The sequence below is a fragment of the Anastrepha obliqua genome, chromosome 4 (genome assembly GCF_027943255.1).
Source record: "Anastrepha obliqua isolate idAnaObli1 chromosome 4, idAnaObli1_1.0, whole genome shotgun sequence".
NCBI classification, from domain to species: Eukaryota; Metazoa; Arthropoda; class Insecta; order Diptera; family Tephritidae; genus Anastrepha; species Anastrepha obliqua.
The window spans coordinates 41,663,634-41,682,384 of record NC_072895.1 but is presented as its reverse complement, the minus strand read 5'-3'; the positions used below and the strand labels follow the sequence as shown (position 1 = coordinate 41,682,384).

At 35.7% G+C, this 18,751-nt stretch overlaps 1 protein-coding gene across 4 annotated transcripts in view; it reads right to left on the bottom strand.

Annotated features, from left to right (window-relative positions):
- Positions 1 to 5,327: 5,327 nt before the first annotated feature.
- LOC129243560 (potassium channel subfamily T member 1) overlaps positions 5,328 to 18,751 on the bottom strand; it is a 180,165-nt gene continuing 166,741 nt past the window's right edge. The window contains exons 23-27 of one of the 4 annotated variants that reach the window (XM_054880656.1): positions 13,639 to 13,844; positions 13,309 to 13,521; positions 13,194 to 13,239; positions 6,402 to 6,590; positions 5,328 to 6,304 (exon numbers count right to left, since the gene is read on the bottom strand). In XM_054880656.1, coding sequence (XP_054736631.1) covers positions 6,047 to 6,304; positions 6,402 to 6,590; positions 13,194 to 13,239; positions 13,309 to 13,521; positions 13,639 to 13,844 — 912 coding nt within the window. In that variant the 3' untranslated portion in view covers positions 5,328 to 6,046. Of the gene's footprint in view, positions 6,305 to 6,401; positions 6,591 to 13,193; positions 13,522 to 13,638; positions 13,863 to 18,751 lie in introns of all 4 variants that reach the window. The other 3 variants (XM_054880658.1, XM_054880657.1, XM_054880660.1) reach the window with 3 other exon arrangements.

Here is an 18,751-nt window from a genome sequence, read left to right as displayed (position 1 = left end):
TTTCTAAAAATAAATAATCGAAATAATCGAAAAAATTAAATATTTTTTATGATAAAATTTATTACGTTTGTAAAATTGTTATGCTATAAAAAGTTGGTACTAATTTAAACGAATTATTAATTTTCTGAAAAATTTATGAAAAATTAATGTAATCCAATTTTTAGAAGTAAATAATCGAAAAAAGTCAGAAATTTTGTAGGTAAAAATTTAATACTTTTGTAATATTGCTATGAAAAGCGGCTACTAATTTAAAGGAATCATTAATTTTCTGAAAAATCTATGAAAAGTCGATAAGTAACGTAGTAAATCGATAGAAATGGATTATCCATATAAAATACTTGTTATGTATTGTTCATACGCAGTGGCGCTTAACGTATTTAGAATATCTTAATAGTACTTGAAAAATTATCACACAATTAGGAGTTACTGTGGTAATTTACCATTTGCAGATTCAATGAATAAAAACTGTCTATACGAGTTTCTAAATAAGAAATAAAAATAATTTTTGGGATAACGCGGTGCAAAATTTTTACGAAAATTATACTCAACATGAAAGACTGCTAATAGTCATGAAGGAGGTTGCGTTCAGGGTCAGCTTCATTTTTATTTCAACCTAAGCGATAGAGTAAGTCATATGATTATGTTCCACACATATCCAACTTCCCTAATGCTCATAATTCTGTGTGTTTGCAATGCATCTATACGAAATGCGTAAATATTAGCTGGGACGAAGGCCTCTTGCGCAGTCACTTTAACCCGTAAGATTTGTCGTTTTCGGTCACCACCAGTACAATTTTCGGCCCAAAGTTTCTGTTGAACAATTTCTCTACCCCTGAACTTTCATTATATTTGTTTTGAGGAAGTCCAACCCTTAGGAGATATTAGAAAAAAATTCTCATTAAATTCTACTATTGGAGTCTGAAGATAGAAATTATACTTCAAATGGTTTTATAGAAAATATTTCAATAAACTATTCGAACTTTCATCAAACTTTGAAAACTGTAGCCCTCATTGAGAAAAAGTTCACACGCTTTAGACTAGTACTGTCTCTGGCAAAGCTCATTTGGAGACATCCTCTTTCATAATTATTAGCTTTTGTACGTGTTGAGTAACTAAAGTTGGACAAGTTTATAAAGGAAATACAAATTTGTGGACTAAAGTGATAAATAGCCGTGGCAGCTAGTACTTCCCTATATTTATTGCTATAATTTTAATTCTAGTTATATACTAAAGTAGTAAATAATAATATAATGACTGCTGATACTATTATACATGCAGTCCTTCGAGAATTTCGTGTTTCACTTACATACGAACTGTACTTAAAACTAAATTACTTTTAAAATTGTTTTGTGCTTTGGCTATTTTAAGTTCACCATTCATTTGTACAATTTAATTTAATGGTTTTTGCATTGATTATTCATTTATACGCTACCCTACAAGTTTCTTAGTTTTATAAGATTTCAATAAAAATAACGCATTTTTCTTAATTCTAAGCTAAGATTAGTTTTTATATACATTTTGTGGTTTTTTCTACTTTTTTTCTCAAAACTATTAAAAACTTATCATATTATAACGATACGAAGCAATTTTTTGTAGGTCTTAAATTTGTAAGTAGTTTATGCGCATCCACAATTTTGAAATAAGTAGAAAATACTTTCAAGAAAAAAAGGAAAAAAAAAACTGAAAATGGACTTCTAGAACAGTAATCTGTGTCACACAGTTCATTTAATAGCTCGATAATGGTGCTAGGTGTCTTAGCTATGCCTATGACCTCTTCATAGCTGTGAGCTGACGACGTTAACATTTGTTTATAAGGTGTTGCTTAACAGCGCTCTTACGCGCTAACAGAATACACTTCTGTTACTATAGCAGAAAATACTGCAGTGTAATCTTTTTATGCCAAAATAAATTGAGTCTCGTTAATTTATTTTTTTTTTTTCATTTTTGAAAACTTGAAGTCAACCGAACTTAGAAGTCAACCGAACTTACAGAAAATTAAATAAGTATTTTTTTTATTTATTGACTTTCGTATAATTTACTTACTATAATTTATGTGTGTATGTACTGTCACTCAAAATTGTGTGCACCTGGCTTTTCGGAAAAATTATAAAATTAAAGTTAAAAAATTATATAAAAAAATCTAATTTTTAATTTATTTTGTTTGTAGTTATAAATAAAAACCATTCTTTCTGCTTAAAATAACTAAGGACAGGACGGGCTCAGAAATATGTAATCTAAAATGTCGTGGGGAAGAATGTATTGAATCTATACAAGAAAAGAACTCTACACGTCGAATGACTTCTATTCTTACCCGTATATTATCAGAGATTTTCAATAGGTGCGCTTGCATTTGAACGAAATTGCCGGGTCTGGAGTGACAAATATCCACGTCAGATTAATCAGGTCCCTCTACACTCTTAAAGTCATTCAGTTTTATGTGGATTTCTTCGAAAACATGCAAGGAGCTGCGCTCACTCTCAACTAAAAGTAGTTCGCAAGGATGCGCCACCTACAACCATTTGCTCCAAATTTGTATGCCTTCGAATGTTTGTCAGTTAAAAAATTAAATAAACAAACTGTGACAATATTCCTTAAATTGTTTATCAGTGTTCCAGCGCTCTTAATGAAAAACTCTTTACTAAGTTTATGCTTCGTTACACCTTAGCCCATACACATAAGTTCTTTCTTAAATCGAGTTAACTTCTTACTCGGGTAGGGCTTAGATTGAAACGACTGCCCACTATGGAATATGGAACACTCTCAGCCTCTTAACCAATTGTGATGCTGTAAGGCTAACTTTTACTATTCTCCTACAATCGATATGAATTGATCAAAAGTGCTGAGAGCTTCCAACACATTGAGGAATTGTCTACCAAGAATAGGAAACTTTCGCCTGGATAGAGCAGCACAGTGACACAGAAGGTGAAAATTTCCGGGTGCTTACAAGCAAAAAGAGAAAAAAGTGCGTGGAGTACATATAACAGAAGGGAAACTTTCTAGGCAGACAAAGAAAGAGGAAGAGACCCGAGAGAGATTGAGAGAGAGAGATTGAGAGAAAGAATATATATCTAAATAAATTCACAACATTTGCAGAGAATACAAATAGACAAAACTTACAAAAATAAAATAATGGTTTAATATAAATCAACACTTATTTTATGTTGTATTTTAATTTATAGTTTATGTATTCGACGGCAAAAACACAGCGAATTCACTTCGTGCCTCAACATGCGTATGTCATCCAAGCCCAAAATATAAGCCTAGCGACTACAAAAAAAAAATACATTCGTAGACGCCGTCGCAGCGGCTATGATTCTTTTAGTCGCGACGGCGCTGAGCAATTTAGAATATTATATGGTACAAAAACAAAAAAAAGGTATAGCTCTCTCTCTCTCCTTTTCCTCTACGTTATATCTTTTTTCTCTTTCGCGTAACGAAAAGCCCAAAACTATGCATGGCCTTGAAATTTTACTCTTCATTCTCGCTCGTCGATCGACGCCTAAGAAGTTTCACTTCAAAATATAGTTAAAAAATTCTTTAGTTAATCTGCGAATCCTGTAATGGGTTAAGGATGTTAGAATTAAAACATAAACTCATTTTTTTTTTATTTTTTTGTAGAAAGCATTTTGTAGCATTTCGAAAATACTCTCTGCAGATTTCAAATAAATTAAATGTTTAATTTCGGGGATATCTAATAATTTATTAAAAGAATTTTTTGTTGGAAGCTTTTACTTTTTCAAAACCGAAATTATGGGTTTTTATCCAAGAAAACAAAAATTTTCGATTCATGTATTTTAAGCCGTATTACTTCATATTTTTTGTGTCTTTATTTTGTGCCTCAAGACGGACTTAGTTTTAGATTTACAAAAAAAACTTATAATTTAATGCTAGATTTACTATAAATTTAAAATTTTTCTTCGTTTGATTGAGTTTAGATGAACCAGTACAAAGCTATTGTATCAATCCGAAATCACTACTTGTGAATGGAAGTCCAACAAGGATGCAATGGCTTTGTAGAAATTTATTATTATTTTTTTTGTTGAGCATATTCAAGTTAAAACATTAAATAATAACCCTGTATTATGAACTTTTTAAGATACATTCAATTGCTGTCGAAAAACTTATCAGAACTACTATACGCCACCGACTACCTCTAACCCCTTAGAATGTAAAGTATACTACATGTAAATTAAGGTTGTATTAAACAACAGAATAAACTAACAGAAACGGAATATTTTTGTTAATGCCAATCAAAGCCAACCTGACGTCGTGAAATTTCGATCAACAGCTTCGTCATGATACTCACAGTTGACGAGGTGTTAACTGCTCTGTAATGTACTCGTATTTAGAGTAGAGGTGATGTTAACTGCTCTGCTCTGTTATGTTATTCGTATTTAGAGTAGAGGTGATGTTAACTGCTCTGCTCTGTTATGTTACTCTACTCTGTGCCAGCGCGTCAAGTTATTTCAAGTTTATATGATGTTAATTTTCCTGCTCAGGTTCCAGTTATAATATTACGTCCGTCCATAAAAATAAATGTGTACACTGTTTACTCTGTAGTTAAACTCTTCATAAACCATCTTTTATGGATTTCTTCATATCACCAGATGTATATTGAAAATTGCATAATCAGTAGAGTCAATCGTATTCTTTTTTACTTAACTTTTCTTGTTGAGAAATTCTTTATTGGCAAAAGTTTTAAGAAATGTTTGTTCTCTTTTATGGTGATGGTAATGCAACGCAACGTCGACGTATGTTGCCAAGGGCGAGAAGAAGGTGGGGCGTTAAGATATGAAATACATTTTGATAATTTTTTAATTTGAAAATTATAAATAAGAGAACTCGCCATGGTAATTTATAAATTCCATTATGTCGGGTCATTTGCACTTAACTCTAGAGAGTTCGTGCTATGAGCATTTTTCCGTCCACGAGAAGTTGATTAAAATGGTAACTTATTTCCATAAGTTCCGCCAAAGCATTATTTTTGCTTAAAACCTCAAAAGTTCAAAATATTTAACTTTTTTCGTTTAGTTGTTTAATTCTTTCTTTGTATAATAAGTTATGATTAGGATAACTAACTTTTTATTGTAAAACAAAAATTGTTTGAAATGTTCACCACGCTATCCGTCACGTATCACGCAAAGGCGCGACCACTGCAGACTTGAGAACTGTTTTAATGTATTTTTTCTTAAGCTTATATGTTTACTAAATTTTCTGTGTCATTTTATATGTGTAGCGAAATTGTTTTACGTTAAAAATTATAACTTGAGATGACTACATAGCTGAATGTTTATGAAACTGAAAGAAATAAAAAGTGTACAAAAAATGTGGCTAAAGAAATTTTTATTGTAAGAAAAAAAAATTACAGATGAAAAATCTGCTCTAATAGTATCTACATATATACATATGCATGTGCTATACATACATATAATGAAATAATATTTCATAAATAAATTTGTTTCATACCTTAACATCTACAAGTTCATGTTTAACTTTACGCATTAACTACAACTACAATTGAACGCATCACTTTATGTACATAAATTTATTTAATCACTAAGAAGCTTTAACGAAATATCGCTCAAATACAATTATACAGCAGTTTTCAGATCGTTGCATGTGAACAAGCACCGCTTCGACGACATTCACCCACGCCTACATGACTAATTCCAAAGTACGCCTCCTTTCACCCATAACCTTTCGCGCTATCTCTCCACTCATTCTTCCAATGGCGTGCCTGGTGATATGAGTATACATATATGTACATATGTATGCTATATGTGCGCATACATACGTCCATTTATTTTTTTCCTATTTCGTTTGCTGTTAACTACTCGTACGTATCATCTACACATACGAGTATATACCATATGAAAGTATGTATAAGTGTGAACTCTAATGTCCTATGTAACTACTCGGGTATTGCTGTGTTTGTCTACGCTGCAGTTACTCCGCCTTAGCACCGCTCCGATTTCTACTTATATTATATCCATTTGTTTTTCTTCGATATCGACGAGCGGAGTCTGCGACCCCACATAAGGTTGTATCATACAATTGTCCCTTGTAAATGTTGCGGTGATTGCATTTGTCCGGATTGTTGTGAATCCTGTTGTGGCACTTGTAGCGGTGAATTTATGTTACTCGATGTAGGTGATGCACCAAGATCGGCTGTATTGATGGCGAGCGATGAACCACCACCTAGAGTGGAGCCACCCAGTGCTGAGGGATTGATGCCACCGCCGGGGCCACCGGCAACTATGCAGGGTACACCTAGTATTGGTGTAGGCTCTTCGGGTGGCGTGACCTTATTAGCGAAAATAAAGATTGATTTTTGTTATACATATAAAATTGTGTGAAATGATAGTAAAAAGCTTTTGACCAAAGCAAACACGGAAACTCACCTCCAATCCTATACTGCCATTGAGTGCAATTTTTATGGGATTCGTATGATTTGTTGCCTGCATCAGCGTTGTAAAGTGGCTGATGCCTATCTCCTCCAACGAAGATTTACGACGGCCATGACTTACACCAACATTGGGTAAGCCCTGACGCAATGAGGAAGAACGCCGCAGCAATATGTCATTGTCAATCTGCAAGTGAAAGTAAGCGGAACGAAACCGATTCAAAAACGGGAAATGTACCAATGTTCGAAAACAACAACGGAAAGTGGGGTGTCATTTTTGAGTGATTACTAAAAATTAAAAAAAAAAGATCAAATAAAATTTAAAATAATGTAACAACATTGATTGCTGGTCAAATTTTTAGGTTAGTTTTGCCAAATGCTTACGCAAATCATCAAATAATATGAAATTAACACTGAAAAATTTTCAAAATATTTGTGTGATTATATTAATATAGTTCGCAAATACGATATGCTAAAATTTCGGATGCAGATACAAATGCGGTGATTCGACTCCACTGATTTTTGCTTTCCATCAACAGCTAGCAGTAAATACTCGCACATCGGTGTACGGCGCAGCAGTGGTGTTAGTGATACAAATGTAGATCGCAATCGGTGATCGGTGAACGGTGGTTGCAGTTGGTGGTGATGATGGTGGTTGGTGGTTGGTGGTGCCTTACGTACTGAACACTTGCTTACGATTAGAGTGAGTTTGGTGATAGAAATGGTGTTGATAGTGTAACATCTGCAGTGAGAGTCTGAGTTACCCTACCAGCGCTAAAGCTAAACGCTAAAAAGCCGGCTAAAGGCCAACAAATTTTATTAACTTCCACAATCAGGAAGTAGATTACAATTATCCGAGTGTTCTCGACGCGATGTATCCGAAATTAATTAGCACAATCACGTCATGCCTTCGAGATTTTCTAGGTTAAAAGTGCAAAAGCTACCATTTTGGCTACTTTGGGGGTTATTTAATATCAAACGGCACTTTGTTTTAGATCCAAGTGTAACTCTTCCGCTTTTTAACTCACTTTAGGGCAACTTGATTTGTCCGTGGATATCCTTTGTTGGCTTTACAATGCTTACTTACTAATTTACGTACTGTGGCTTTGAGTTTTTTTGTGGAACACTTTATACGAATTTGGGGCTATTCTGTATTGAGATTTGGACTCAGTACATTAAAGGCCCTCGAGATCAGTTTACGATTAACGATTTTTAATGGCCGGAATTGGATGGTATTGATCTGGACAACGTTTATTTTCAACAATACGGAGCTATGTGCCACGAAAGTAACGAAACCATTGATCTTTTACGGGAAAAGTTTCGGGACCTTGTAATCTCTCGAAGAGATGGCCACAATTGGACACCGAGATGTTGTGATTTAACACCTTGTGATTTTTTTCTTTGGGGCCACGTGAAAAAGAAAGTCTACGCCAACAGTCCAGGGTGGATTCAAGACCTCAAAGATAGAATTCGTGAGCCTCTCTTTGCAAATCGGTTATGGTTAATTTCATGGAAAGGATATTGTCCTGTAAGCGTGGTCGTGGTGGTCATTTGCCTGATGTTATTTTCCACTATTATGGGCATAATTTCCTCTTCATAATGAAATAAACAAATAATAAATAAAAAAAAAAAAAAAAAAAAAAAAAGCGGTCGCCCCTCGGCAGGCAATGGCAAACCTCCGAGTGTATTTCTGCCATGAAAAAGCTCCTCATAAAAATATCTGCCGTTCGGAGTCGGCTTGAAACTGTAGGTCCCTCCATTTGCGGAACAACATCAAGACGCACACCACAAATAGGAGGAGGAGCTCGGCCAAACACCTAACAGAAGTGTACGCGCCAATTATTTATTTATTAATGAAATAAACATCCGATGATTTATCTTAAAAAATATAATTTTTCTTCGAATTCAAAAAAACACCTTTGTTTGGAAAATCCTATATTAAGTATGAGTATATTGTAGAAGTTGCGGCCGCCGTAGCCAAATGGGTTGGTGCGTGACTACCATGCGGAACTTACAGAGAGAAAGTAGGTTCGAATCTCGGTGAAACACCAAAAATAACAAAAGCATTTTTCTAATAGCGGTCGCCCCTCGGCAGGCAATGGCAAGCCTCTAAGTTTATTTCTGTTATGAAAACCCCCCTCATGAAAAACCTCCTCTTGTCGTTCGGAGTCGGCTTGAAACTGTAGGTCCCTCCATTTGTGGAACAACATCAAGACGAACACCACAAATAGGAGTAGGAGCTCGGCCGAACACACAAAGAGGGTGTACGCGCCAATTATATATTGGGTTGGGGAAAAAGTAATGTTGTATTTTGTCAATTGAGCGCAACATTTAAACATATCTTGCGTTGTACTTATTGCATCGAGTCACACTAAACGGCGATTTGAAGACGACAATCAGTACTACAAGTGTCTCTTTGACAGTGTTGTGATCGTACGTTTCAGTCTTAAGTTATAGCGCGTCAAAGGTGGAGTCCATCAATCAAGAAATTCGTCATATTTTACGTTTTTACTACCTTAGAGGTAGGCGGCAAAAATTTGTGAAGTTTATGGGCCTGATACTGTAACGATTCGCACAGCACAGCGTTGGTTCGATCGATTTCGTTTTGGTGTAGTAGATGTCGAAGATGCACCCCGCACTGGTAGGCCAATCGTCGTAGAGACTGATAAAATGGTTGAAACTATCCAAAGAGACCGGCACGTGAGCATTCGCTCGATTAGTCAGGAACTAGGTGTAGACCACAAAAACGTTTGGAACCATTTGCAGAAGAGTGTATTCCAAAAAAAGCAGAATATTTGGGTGCCACACGTGTTGACGCAAAAAAATCTCTTGGACCGAATCAAGGCTTGCGATTCTCTGCTAAAACGGAACGAACTTGACCCATTTTTGAAGCGGATGGTGACTGGCGATGAAAAGTTGATCACGTACGACAACACCAAGCGAAAAAGATCGTGGTCGAAAAGCGGCGAGCCGGCCCAAACCATCGCTAAGCCCGGATTGACCACCAGGAAGGTTTTGCTTAAATTCCTTTCGGCAGACCTGCAGAAAGTTGGTTTTCCTTCGCCTAAAGAGCTGCTTTCAACTGTATCACAATATTAGTCTCTAATAAAGACACCTCATTGAATTTGCCTTAACGAAGTTACTTCGGCTCCCCAAGCCTATTTGGAGCTCCAGAGCGTGCCGTGTAGCGTTACGTAAGTGTAGAATATATAAATCGGTAGTAAATATGTGAATACAATGGCTTCTCTGCGCAGTACTCTTAACTATTTCTCAGGGCTTAGATTGATAGCTCCTTGCATAACATCAGGGTGCTATTCCAGCTGATTTATGAGTCACTGCTTAGCCCACTTTCAATAAAAAAAAAATATTCGAAACTAGTTCTAAAAAGTAGTGCGGAATCAAATAATTATCTTTTTATAAATAAGTTTTCATATACTCGTATGGAATAAGCTCTCTGACTTATAGTAAATGCATTTTTAAGCGTTGACTATTTAGCGATGACGAGGTTCAGAGTCTCAGTGCTGGTGATGTGCTGATTAGTAGGTTGTTTAGTATCACATAAAGAAGTGTTTGAGACAATCACACATGTAACTGAAGTTTTATACACAAAACAAAAGTATACGTTTTAAAAAAGCGTCTTTGAGTTGGTAGAAAAATAGCGAAATCTATTTATTTTCCAAGGCTATGCTAAATGAAGTGAATAATTTTTAAGACAGCTGCTGAGTTTTTACAAGTATCGCCAGCCAAAAAATTTAGCACCTCATCATTTTGACATGTACTGACTATTTTTTATTTTTATTTTATATAATGCTCGTTAGTTTTGTATGAAAATGCAGCTCATTGGCTAACAGAAGCCTACAAATATCTGAATTTCAAACTTTATACGGAAATTAGAAAAATTGGACAAATTTTCACATACTTTCAAACTGTTTAGTCAGAATTAAAAAAGGAAAACAAAATTAGGTACGCAGTTTAATAGCTCATTAAATTTTAGTATAATAAAAAGTATGTTTGGGATTGCTAGAAAATCCCGTCGTTTTTTTGTAAATTTTTCCTTGACGATATTGCGCAAATTCTCCATATAACAAAACCACGATTTTTTTTAAACAGAGAAAATACGTAATATAGTGAGGGGGGCAAATGATTAAAAATCAACAAAAAACTTTAGTGACCTCAAACTTGTACTTTTTTATAAAAAAAAAAATTAAATTAAAAATTTAAAATTGTATGGACTATAAAACTGCATTTCCAAATTTTAATTTTTAATTCTGATTAAACATTTTGATGGAACAGGTGTAGAATTTTTTTTAAATCTTGCACTCGTATTAATATCGCATTTGTTATAGAATGAATTATATTTCGATAAAAAAGTAATTTAAATAAAAAAATAATTTAATAAATATTGTAAGCTGGTCAAAATGATGAAGTGCTTTTTTCGCGCGCTTATATGGTTCGAGCATTAAAATATAGTAAACTCTTTTCCTCATTTAGAAAGCAGTTTCTTTCGAGCAAAAACGCGAGACAGTAACGAAAATATTGAAGTTGTACAATTTTAGTTACTAAATTTTTAATTATTTTTAAAACACCAGTAATAATTTCAATGAATTTCAAATTAATTTTTTAACTAAACCAGAAATGCAGATCGAAAATTTAATTTAAATAGGTATTATTATGAATTGATATTTAATTTTACGTAAAGGTTATTTAGGAGTACTAAAAATGTAGGTAGTTATTAGTAATTCATCTACTTTTCTCTATTTTTATTGTTATTGAAATGGAAATTAAATAATTTCTATTTTGACACAAAATTTCCAAATTTATAATTTTATATATTTACTTTTTTCAACATTCTACAATACGTTATTTCTTTGTTAGGAGAAAATAGAAAAAAAAAGTATTTTGCGAAACAAGTGAAAGGAACAAAAAAACAAATAAGGGTTAAACTTTTTGGACTCGAGACTCAAAACGATTTCTGCTCTAAATACAGGAGCTCAGCTGCCAGCAGATCCTGGAGTCTGTATAACAAATGAATACTTCTAAATAAGAGCGCTTTCGGACTGTGGACAATGGCCCGTTGGGAGCTCTGAGTCAGAGGTGACCTTGATGTGTAAAAAACCCAAGTTTGATTTCAGTTTCATATTGCTTGCTAGCAGCAGGTGTTTTTCTTTATAAAAAATCTGTGGTCAGAAATATACTGAGAGGCTTGTCAGTGCCTACTAAGAAACAGCCTTAGTTAGAAACTACTTTTTCAACTGCATTTCCTATTTCATGTCCACATTTGGTTTTGAAACCTATATGGAAATACACATTTCGCTGTATGGCAACCCTATTTAGATTTTTTTAACAAACACTTTTTATATTCCTTGAATTTGCATCTATGCAAGTGAAAAATTTAATATCTTGCTTCTGGAATTTAAATTTCCAATAGAGCGAGTTTAGCTTCTCTAGTGATTTTTGGTGATATGTGAGTTTTGTTCGTGAAGACCCCTATTCAAGTTTTCTGAAGAATAATTTTCCACCACATTTTAATCCTCTAACAACTTTCTAATGCTGTTTTATGAGGGGTCTCTTGAAGTTAGGGCTAAAACAATGATTTTAAATGGGAGCTAGTGGGTTAAAATATTTTACTAAAATATTTCCCGAGAAACTTTGTTGCACTCATATATATATTTGAACTACTTTTTTGAAAACTACTTAGGCGTGAAATTGAAAACTTTAGAACGCTGTAAAGAAAAAATCGAGCTAATTTTTGCTAAACCATCGTTGTCAATCCCCCCACACTTTTTTGAATTAAAAATCATTTTGATTAAAAAAACTATATTAAAAAATATATTGGCAACTCTGTTTGACTTTTTTTCGAATTAAAAATCCTTTTTTTTTTTTTTGTAAATAGTTGCATAGCGCAATCAACTGCCTTTTTTTTTAATTAAAAATTATTCTGATTAAAAAAACTATACTAAAAATCTATTGGCAACTCTGTTTAATTTTTTCGAGCTAAAAATTGTTGTTTTTTAATAGTTGCATAGTGCAATCAACTGCTAATTATATGCACAGTTTTTTTTAGTAAAAATTATTTGGATTTAAAAATTAGTTTGACTTTTTTCGAGCTAAAATTATTTTTTCACTAACTCATTGATCGAGCTTTCTACGCTAGAAAATTAGGTGACAACCCATTAAACATATTTAAAAAAAAATTGTATTTTTATTTTCATGGAAAAAGCGTCAGTTTAGTTTATTACTGGTACCATTATTAACAAGAGAAAATATGAAGGCCCAACCTGAAGGTATTTTGCAGAATTTCCCTGGCTATTAACGCAAGATTGTGATGGCGGGCATTTCAGTGGCCACTGCCACTCAAATATTTTAAAAGACATAGCTGGAAAATTACAGTTTGGTTTTTTATTAAAAAAAAATAGGTTATACCGATTCAACCGTTCCAGCCGCTTAGAACGGATGGCGCTCTTTGACAAAAATATGTTACTATAATAATATTTTTCCACAGCATTTTAATTAACCGAATTGCAATCTCGAGCCCAATTAATTTTCTAAAGGTTAGATACAAAGAGGAAATAAAACAAATGTTGTGAAAACATGAAACTGTTATTGCTGTACATTGGGTGAGATAGATAGAAGTGCAAAGTGAAGTGAAAACAATAATTCAAGAATAAAACAAAACGCTATGCAATATACGAGTACGAGGACGAGTACGAGTACGAGTAAATATGTATGTAAATCAGATACAAATGAAAAGTGTTAACGGCAATGGATAAATGGATAAATAGTAGCCAACCCGCAATGAATTGCTCCGGCCGCGCTGCGAGCCAACAACCGTCGGACTGTCGGGTAGAGAAAGAGAATTGGATTTAATTTGTTGTATGGGCGGCGAGCAGCGTGGCGAACCATACCCGGCCAACGTCTGAACGCTTTGCATTTGCATCGGATTAAGACCGGCTATGCCGGAACCACGACGCGAGCCAGCGCCAGTATTCGCATTCACATTTGGACCGCAAGCTGCACCCAAATTGATATTCGAACAGAAGGATATGTTTGATTTGCGGCGCGAATTGTGACGTTCGAACGTTTTTTGCGCTGAAAATGGTGATGGGCGCACCAAGTAGCTGCAAAGAGCAAAGCAAAATGAAAAGAGAAGAAATGTATAGAAAATCACAGGAAAGTAATAAATAAAATTAAAACTTTAAAATACATCAATCATCTTTATTCACGCATCCACCTACATGACATCACCCTCTTCCAATTTGAGATCACAGCTCGGATTGATTATCACATATGAGAGATGATTTCGCTTCTCGCTCACGTCATCGTAGTCATTTGTTGGCAAATTCAATGAGTCCATGCGGCTCCGCACCAGATTCGCTATTTCGGCGCGTTCGATTTGCTGTGCATGATTGTTGCGCGCCTCATCGGCCAAATTGATCGAATACTGAAAAAACATAGAAGACTGCTTTACGATTAGTCTACCTAGTTCGGTTCGGACAAATACTAGCACTACGTTTGGCTTAGTTTGTACACATTTGTATAGGCACACACACAGTTGATTGCAAAAGAAGTATAATCACTACAAAGAGCATCTATTGAATCGCATTGTGAGGAGTGTTGTAAAACATTTCGATGAGGTGTTGTTTGTTGTTCTACGGAACATTGCAGAGCAGAAAACTTGATTCCAAATATTTTTTTTTCGTTATTTTCTAGGAAGCTGAACATTCGAGCAGTATAAATCGAGCAATATTTCTAAAAAGTATTATTTTTTAAGATAATTTTTTATGCATATAAACTGTATCGAGATAACTACTAAGTGTAGATCCTCAACATTTTCTGGATGCAATGCAATGTGCTGTAACTCATTCAAGATTTCTTTTGTTGTATTCTAGTTATTTACAAGCACTAAGTATGCAACTAAGTATATTCACAATAGAATTCAATACGTACCTGTTAGGGGGGGTTAAAATATTTTCTTACTTAAACTAATTATTTATATATTCGATAAATATTGCTCTTAATTTATAAATATTAGTATTAAGTTATGAAATACGTCTATATTTTCAAAGGGCGCGCTGTAGGATGGTTTCTTTTTGAATTACATTGGCTGCTATTTTACGCCCAAAAAAAGCAACACTCAGTATGACCAAATGGCCTAATGATTTGCAGACTCATGTCCACACACGTCAAGAAGAGGCCATGGAGAGGGGGGAATTAATTTTCTACGCAGATGGTTCCAAGCTGGACGATAGGGTTGGCTATGGAGTATTTGCGAAAGAATTAGGACATGAACTATCCGTTCGACAACCAGACTACTGCAGCGCTTATCAGGCAGAAGTTCTAGCTATAAATGGCTACTTATCTAAATATGCATGCCGTGACAAAACTACAATAAATATATTCTCGGATAGCCAGCCGGCTATTAAATTAATGAATGCGGTTATATTAAGATCAAGAAGGCTGGGCAGCCCTTGTGGAGAGATGAAGGGATATGTGCAGCAGCTAGAATACTGTGGGTGCAAATAAATAAGAAAAAGACAAATGAACTGCTTAACCTTTCAAGAGATGATTTCTCGTAGGTCGTGACTTGTATAACCGGTCATTGGCTATTTGGCAGACTTTCTTTGAGATAAAAAGTTCTCTTTCATAAACATTGTAGAAGTTGTAGATATGGGGAAGAGGAAAACAAGTTGAGCGCTTTCTTTCCAATTCTCTAACCTTAGCTAAAAGCAGGTTTTCTAGGTAGATACTTTTTCAATTCTCTTACGGAAAAGCGTGGATATTGAACCAATCCTGTACTTCATGAGAGCGGCAAAATGGTTTCACGAAGAAAAATAAATGACGTTCCCGTATCGCACAGTGGTATTACAACGGACCTGTAAGTTCTAAGTGAAGTTGGTCGTATAGGCTATGGTGGTGACCTGATCTTAGTACTTTCATTGCGCTACATAACTGTAGCACTACGAATTATTGGCGAGTTTTGAAAATTTTTATTTAATTTCAGTAATTTGTTTATGAAAATATATTTTAATTCTCATACAAAAACCATATAAATCATATTTGAGACATGTTATCAAAATTTCACACGTTTTAATCCGAATTTTAAGAAAAATTTTGGTCACGCCACTTTTTAGTCCATTGGATTTTGATATAATAAGGTGTAAATTTAAAGTTGCGCAAAAACCGAATTCATTTTAAACATTTTGTTGAGTTCAATTTAATATTAGATAAAATACTTTATTGTTTTTCAACTTTTGTTAAATTGTTTATAATTTTCTGTGAGTTAAGTAGGTTTTGTTTGTAAAGAAATGTGTATAAATACGGAACATTTTTGTAAAATATAGTGAGAAAAAATTGTAACTTTGTCAATTGAAGCAGCAAGTTTCATTATTTTGGGCAATTGTTGGATACAGGACTCTCCCCGCAGCATTAAGGATAGAAGACTCTCCCCGCAATCAACGTTATTGGTCCTTCCCGCATCGATTTCTTCCTGCAACGTTATTGGTCCTTCCCGCATCGATTTCTTCCTGCAACGTTACTGGTCCTTCCCGCATCAATTTCTTCCTGCAACATTATTGGTTCTTCCCGCAACAGATTTGTAGCCGCACACAGGATTCTCCCCGCAACATTTTTGAACAGGATTCTCCCCGCAACATTTTTGGTCCTTCGAGCCGGATATAGTCACTCCGCTTGCCTTTTGCATATACGCATTCGCTTGTGTACATACATACGCGTAGCAAAAGGCGCAACGAATATTAAGAAAATTATTTTTGTGCATTAAATCGTGTGTACGTTTGTGCAGCCATTCCTGCATTTAACATCGCGAAAATTCTAAAAACCCGTCGTTTGCTTTTCTGTCTTATTAAAAATGTCGAATTCCACTAAAACGCGCGATTCCGCTCTCAATGCCATTAAACGGTATATGGCAAAAAGTATTGATGAGGCATTCACTATGGATGCAGAAAATATTGCAAGCTACCTTCAGTTATTGAGTGAACAGTGGGTTCGTTTTAACGTTGCTCAAGACGCTGTAGAAATTACGTGTGGTGCCGATGTTATTGAAATTGAAGAAAATGTGCGTATCCAAGCCGAAACTTGGTACTCTACAGCTTCAGCTAACTTTAGCCGCGTGAAAAATTGTCGTACTAATTCGCAAGATAGCTCCACAAAGGCATCTGTGTCCACGGTTATACGTTTACCGAAAATGGAGTTGCCCACATTCTCCGGTGATTCTACAGAATGGATTGGTTTTTTCGACGCGTTTTCTTCGTTAGTTGATAATAACTCTGCTTTATCAGATGGACAAAAGTTGCACTATCTCCGAAGCTGCTTGAAAGGTGACGCGTTGAAAATTATCAGTGGTTTTAAAATATGTGACGCAAATTACGTTGAAGCTTGGGGTCTATTAACATCGCGGTATAAGGTTATTCGTGTAATTGTGGAATCTCATCTTCGCGCGTTGGCTGAAATTAAAAGAGCTACGCATGACAATGCTGACGCAATCAAAGGTGTAATTGATGCGTTCCAACAGCATATTCGCGAGCTTAAAGCGTTGGGTCGTCCGATTGAGTTTTGGGATGATTGGTTGGTACATGAGGTCGTCAGTAAGTTGGCATTCGAAACGCGTAAGCAGTGGGAGTTATCGCTCGTTAGTGATGATCCTCCATCTTTTGAGCAACTAATAACATTTTTAGAGATAAGATGCCGATCGTTATCGATGTTTTCGTCGTCAACAACATCAGTACCAATTAAGGTTAAAACTGCATCATCAAGCAAGTCGACAAATGTGTTCCACACGATATCAAAACAAAGTAATGTGTGTGCATATTGTAGTGGACCTCATAAAATTTACAGTTGTGAAAAATTTCGTGAATTGGACTTGTCTACAAAATCACAGTTCGTGAAGCAAGGACACATATGCTTCAACTGCTTAAGTTCAGGTCACTATAAAGACCGTTGTAACAGTGCTTCCACTTGCCGCATGTGTAAACAACGTCATCACACTCTGTTGCACGGTGCTTTGCAGTCAACGACCGTTACCGCAGTGAACAATTACGCGACGCATTCGTTATGTGCTGCTGACGCCACATCAAAGGTAAGCGCAAAAACTTGTGAATTTCCAGCAAGCGTCGACGTTCCACGCGTTTCTTCATGCTTGAACTCGAGCTCCAATCCACCCATAGCTGTAGAAAGAGTTGTGCTGTTATCCACCGCATTAGTGAAGGTACGCGACTGTTCTGGTAATTGGCAGCCCGCACGTGCACTTTTCGATTCTGGATCACATGCTTCCTTTGTAACCGAAGCGTGTGTGCAACGCTTAGGCCTGCCGAGATCAACATCTGAAGTAAACATTACTGGAATTGGGTCAGCGCAAGGAGGACGAGCTAGAGGTGAAGTATCACTTTCTCTTTCTTCTTTCTCTACAAATCAATGCTTTACTGTCAAAACGTTAATTCTGTCTAAAATTACAAGCGACTTGCCAACACAGACTATAGCTACTTCATCGTGGCCACATATCCGAGGTTTATTTTTAGCCGATCCCCATTTTATGAAGCCTGGACGGGTCGATATATTGATTGGAATGGACGTTATGGATCAACTGATCTGTACAGAACTTCGTAAGGGTCCATCTGGAGCTCCTATGGCTCAACTGACGGTCTTTGGGTGGACTCTGTTTGGAAGCGTGAATGGATCTGAGCCTGATATGCCACGCTTACAGTCGTTACATTGCGATGTTCATTTGGATCGAGCATTGAACAAGTTATGGGAGTTAGAGGAAGGTACGCAAAAAACGTTTCTTACGCATGAGGAGCGTTACTGTGAAGACCATTTTGAAACAACGCATCGAAGGGAACCTAACGGACGGTTTGTCGTCGAATTGCCGCTGAAGCCCGATGTAGCTCTGGGAGAGTCGCGAAACTTTGCTATCCGGAATTTGTTACGACTTGAAAGAAGACTCGCTTGTGACTCCGATCTTCGTTTACGCTACAATGAGTTCATGAATGAACTCATTGACATGAAACATATGCAGGTCGCGTCAGAGACTATGAATCCAACGTATTATATGCCTCATCATCCTGTTTTAAAGGAAAGTAGTACCACGACCAAATTGAGGGTTGTATTTAACGCGTCCGCAAAATCAACTTCCGGAAATTCGCTGAATGACGCATTATTTATAGGACCCCAATTGCAGGAAGATTTATACTCCATCTTACTTCGCTTTAGAACACACCGCTATGCTGTAACAGCAGATGTCGCCAAAATGTATCGTCAAATCTGCGTATCCTTAAAACACGCCGATTTGCAACGCATCGTATGGCGTAGCCACCCATCCCTGCCTATCCAAGATTT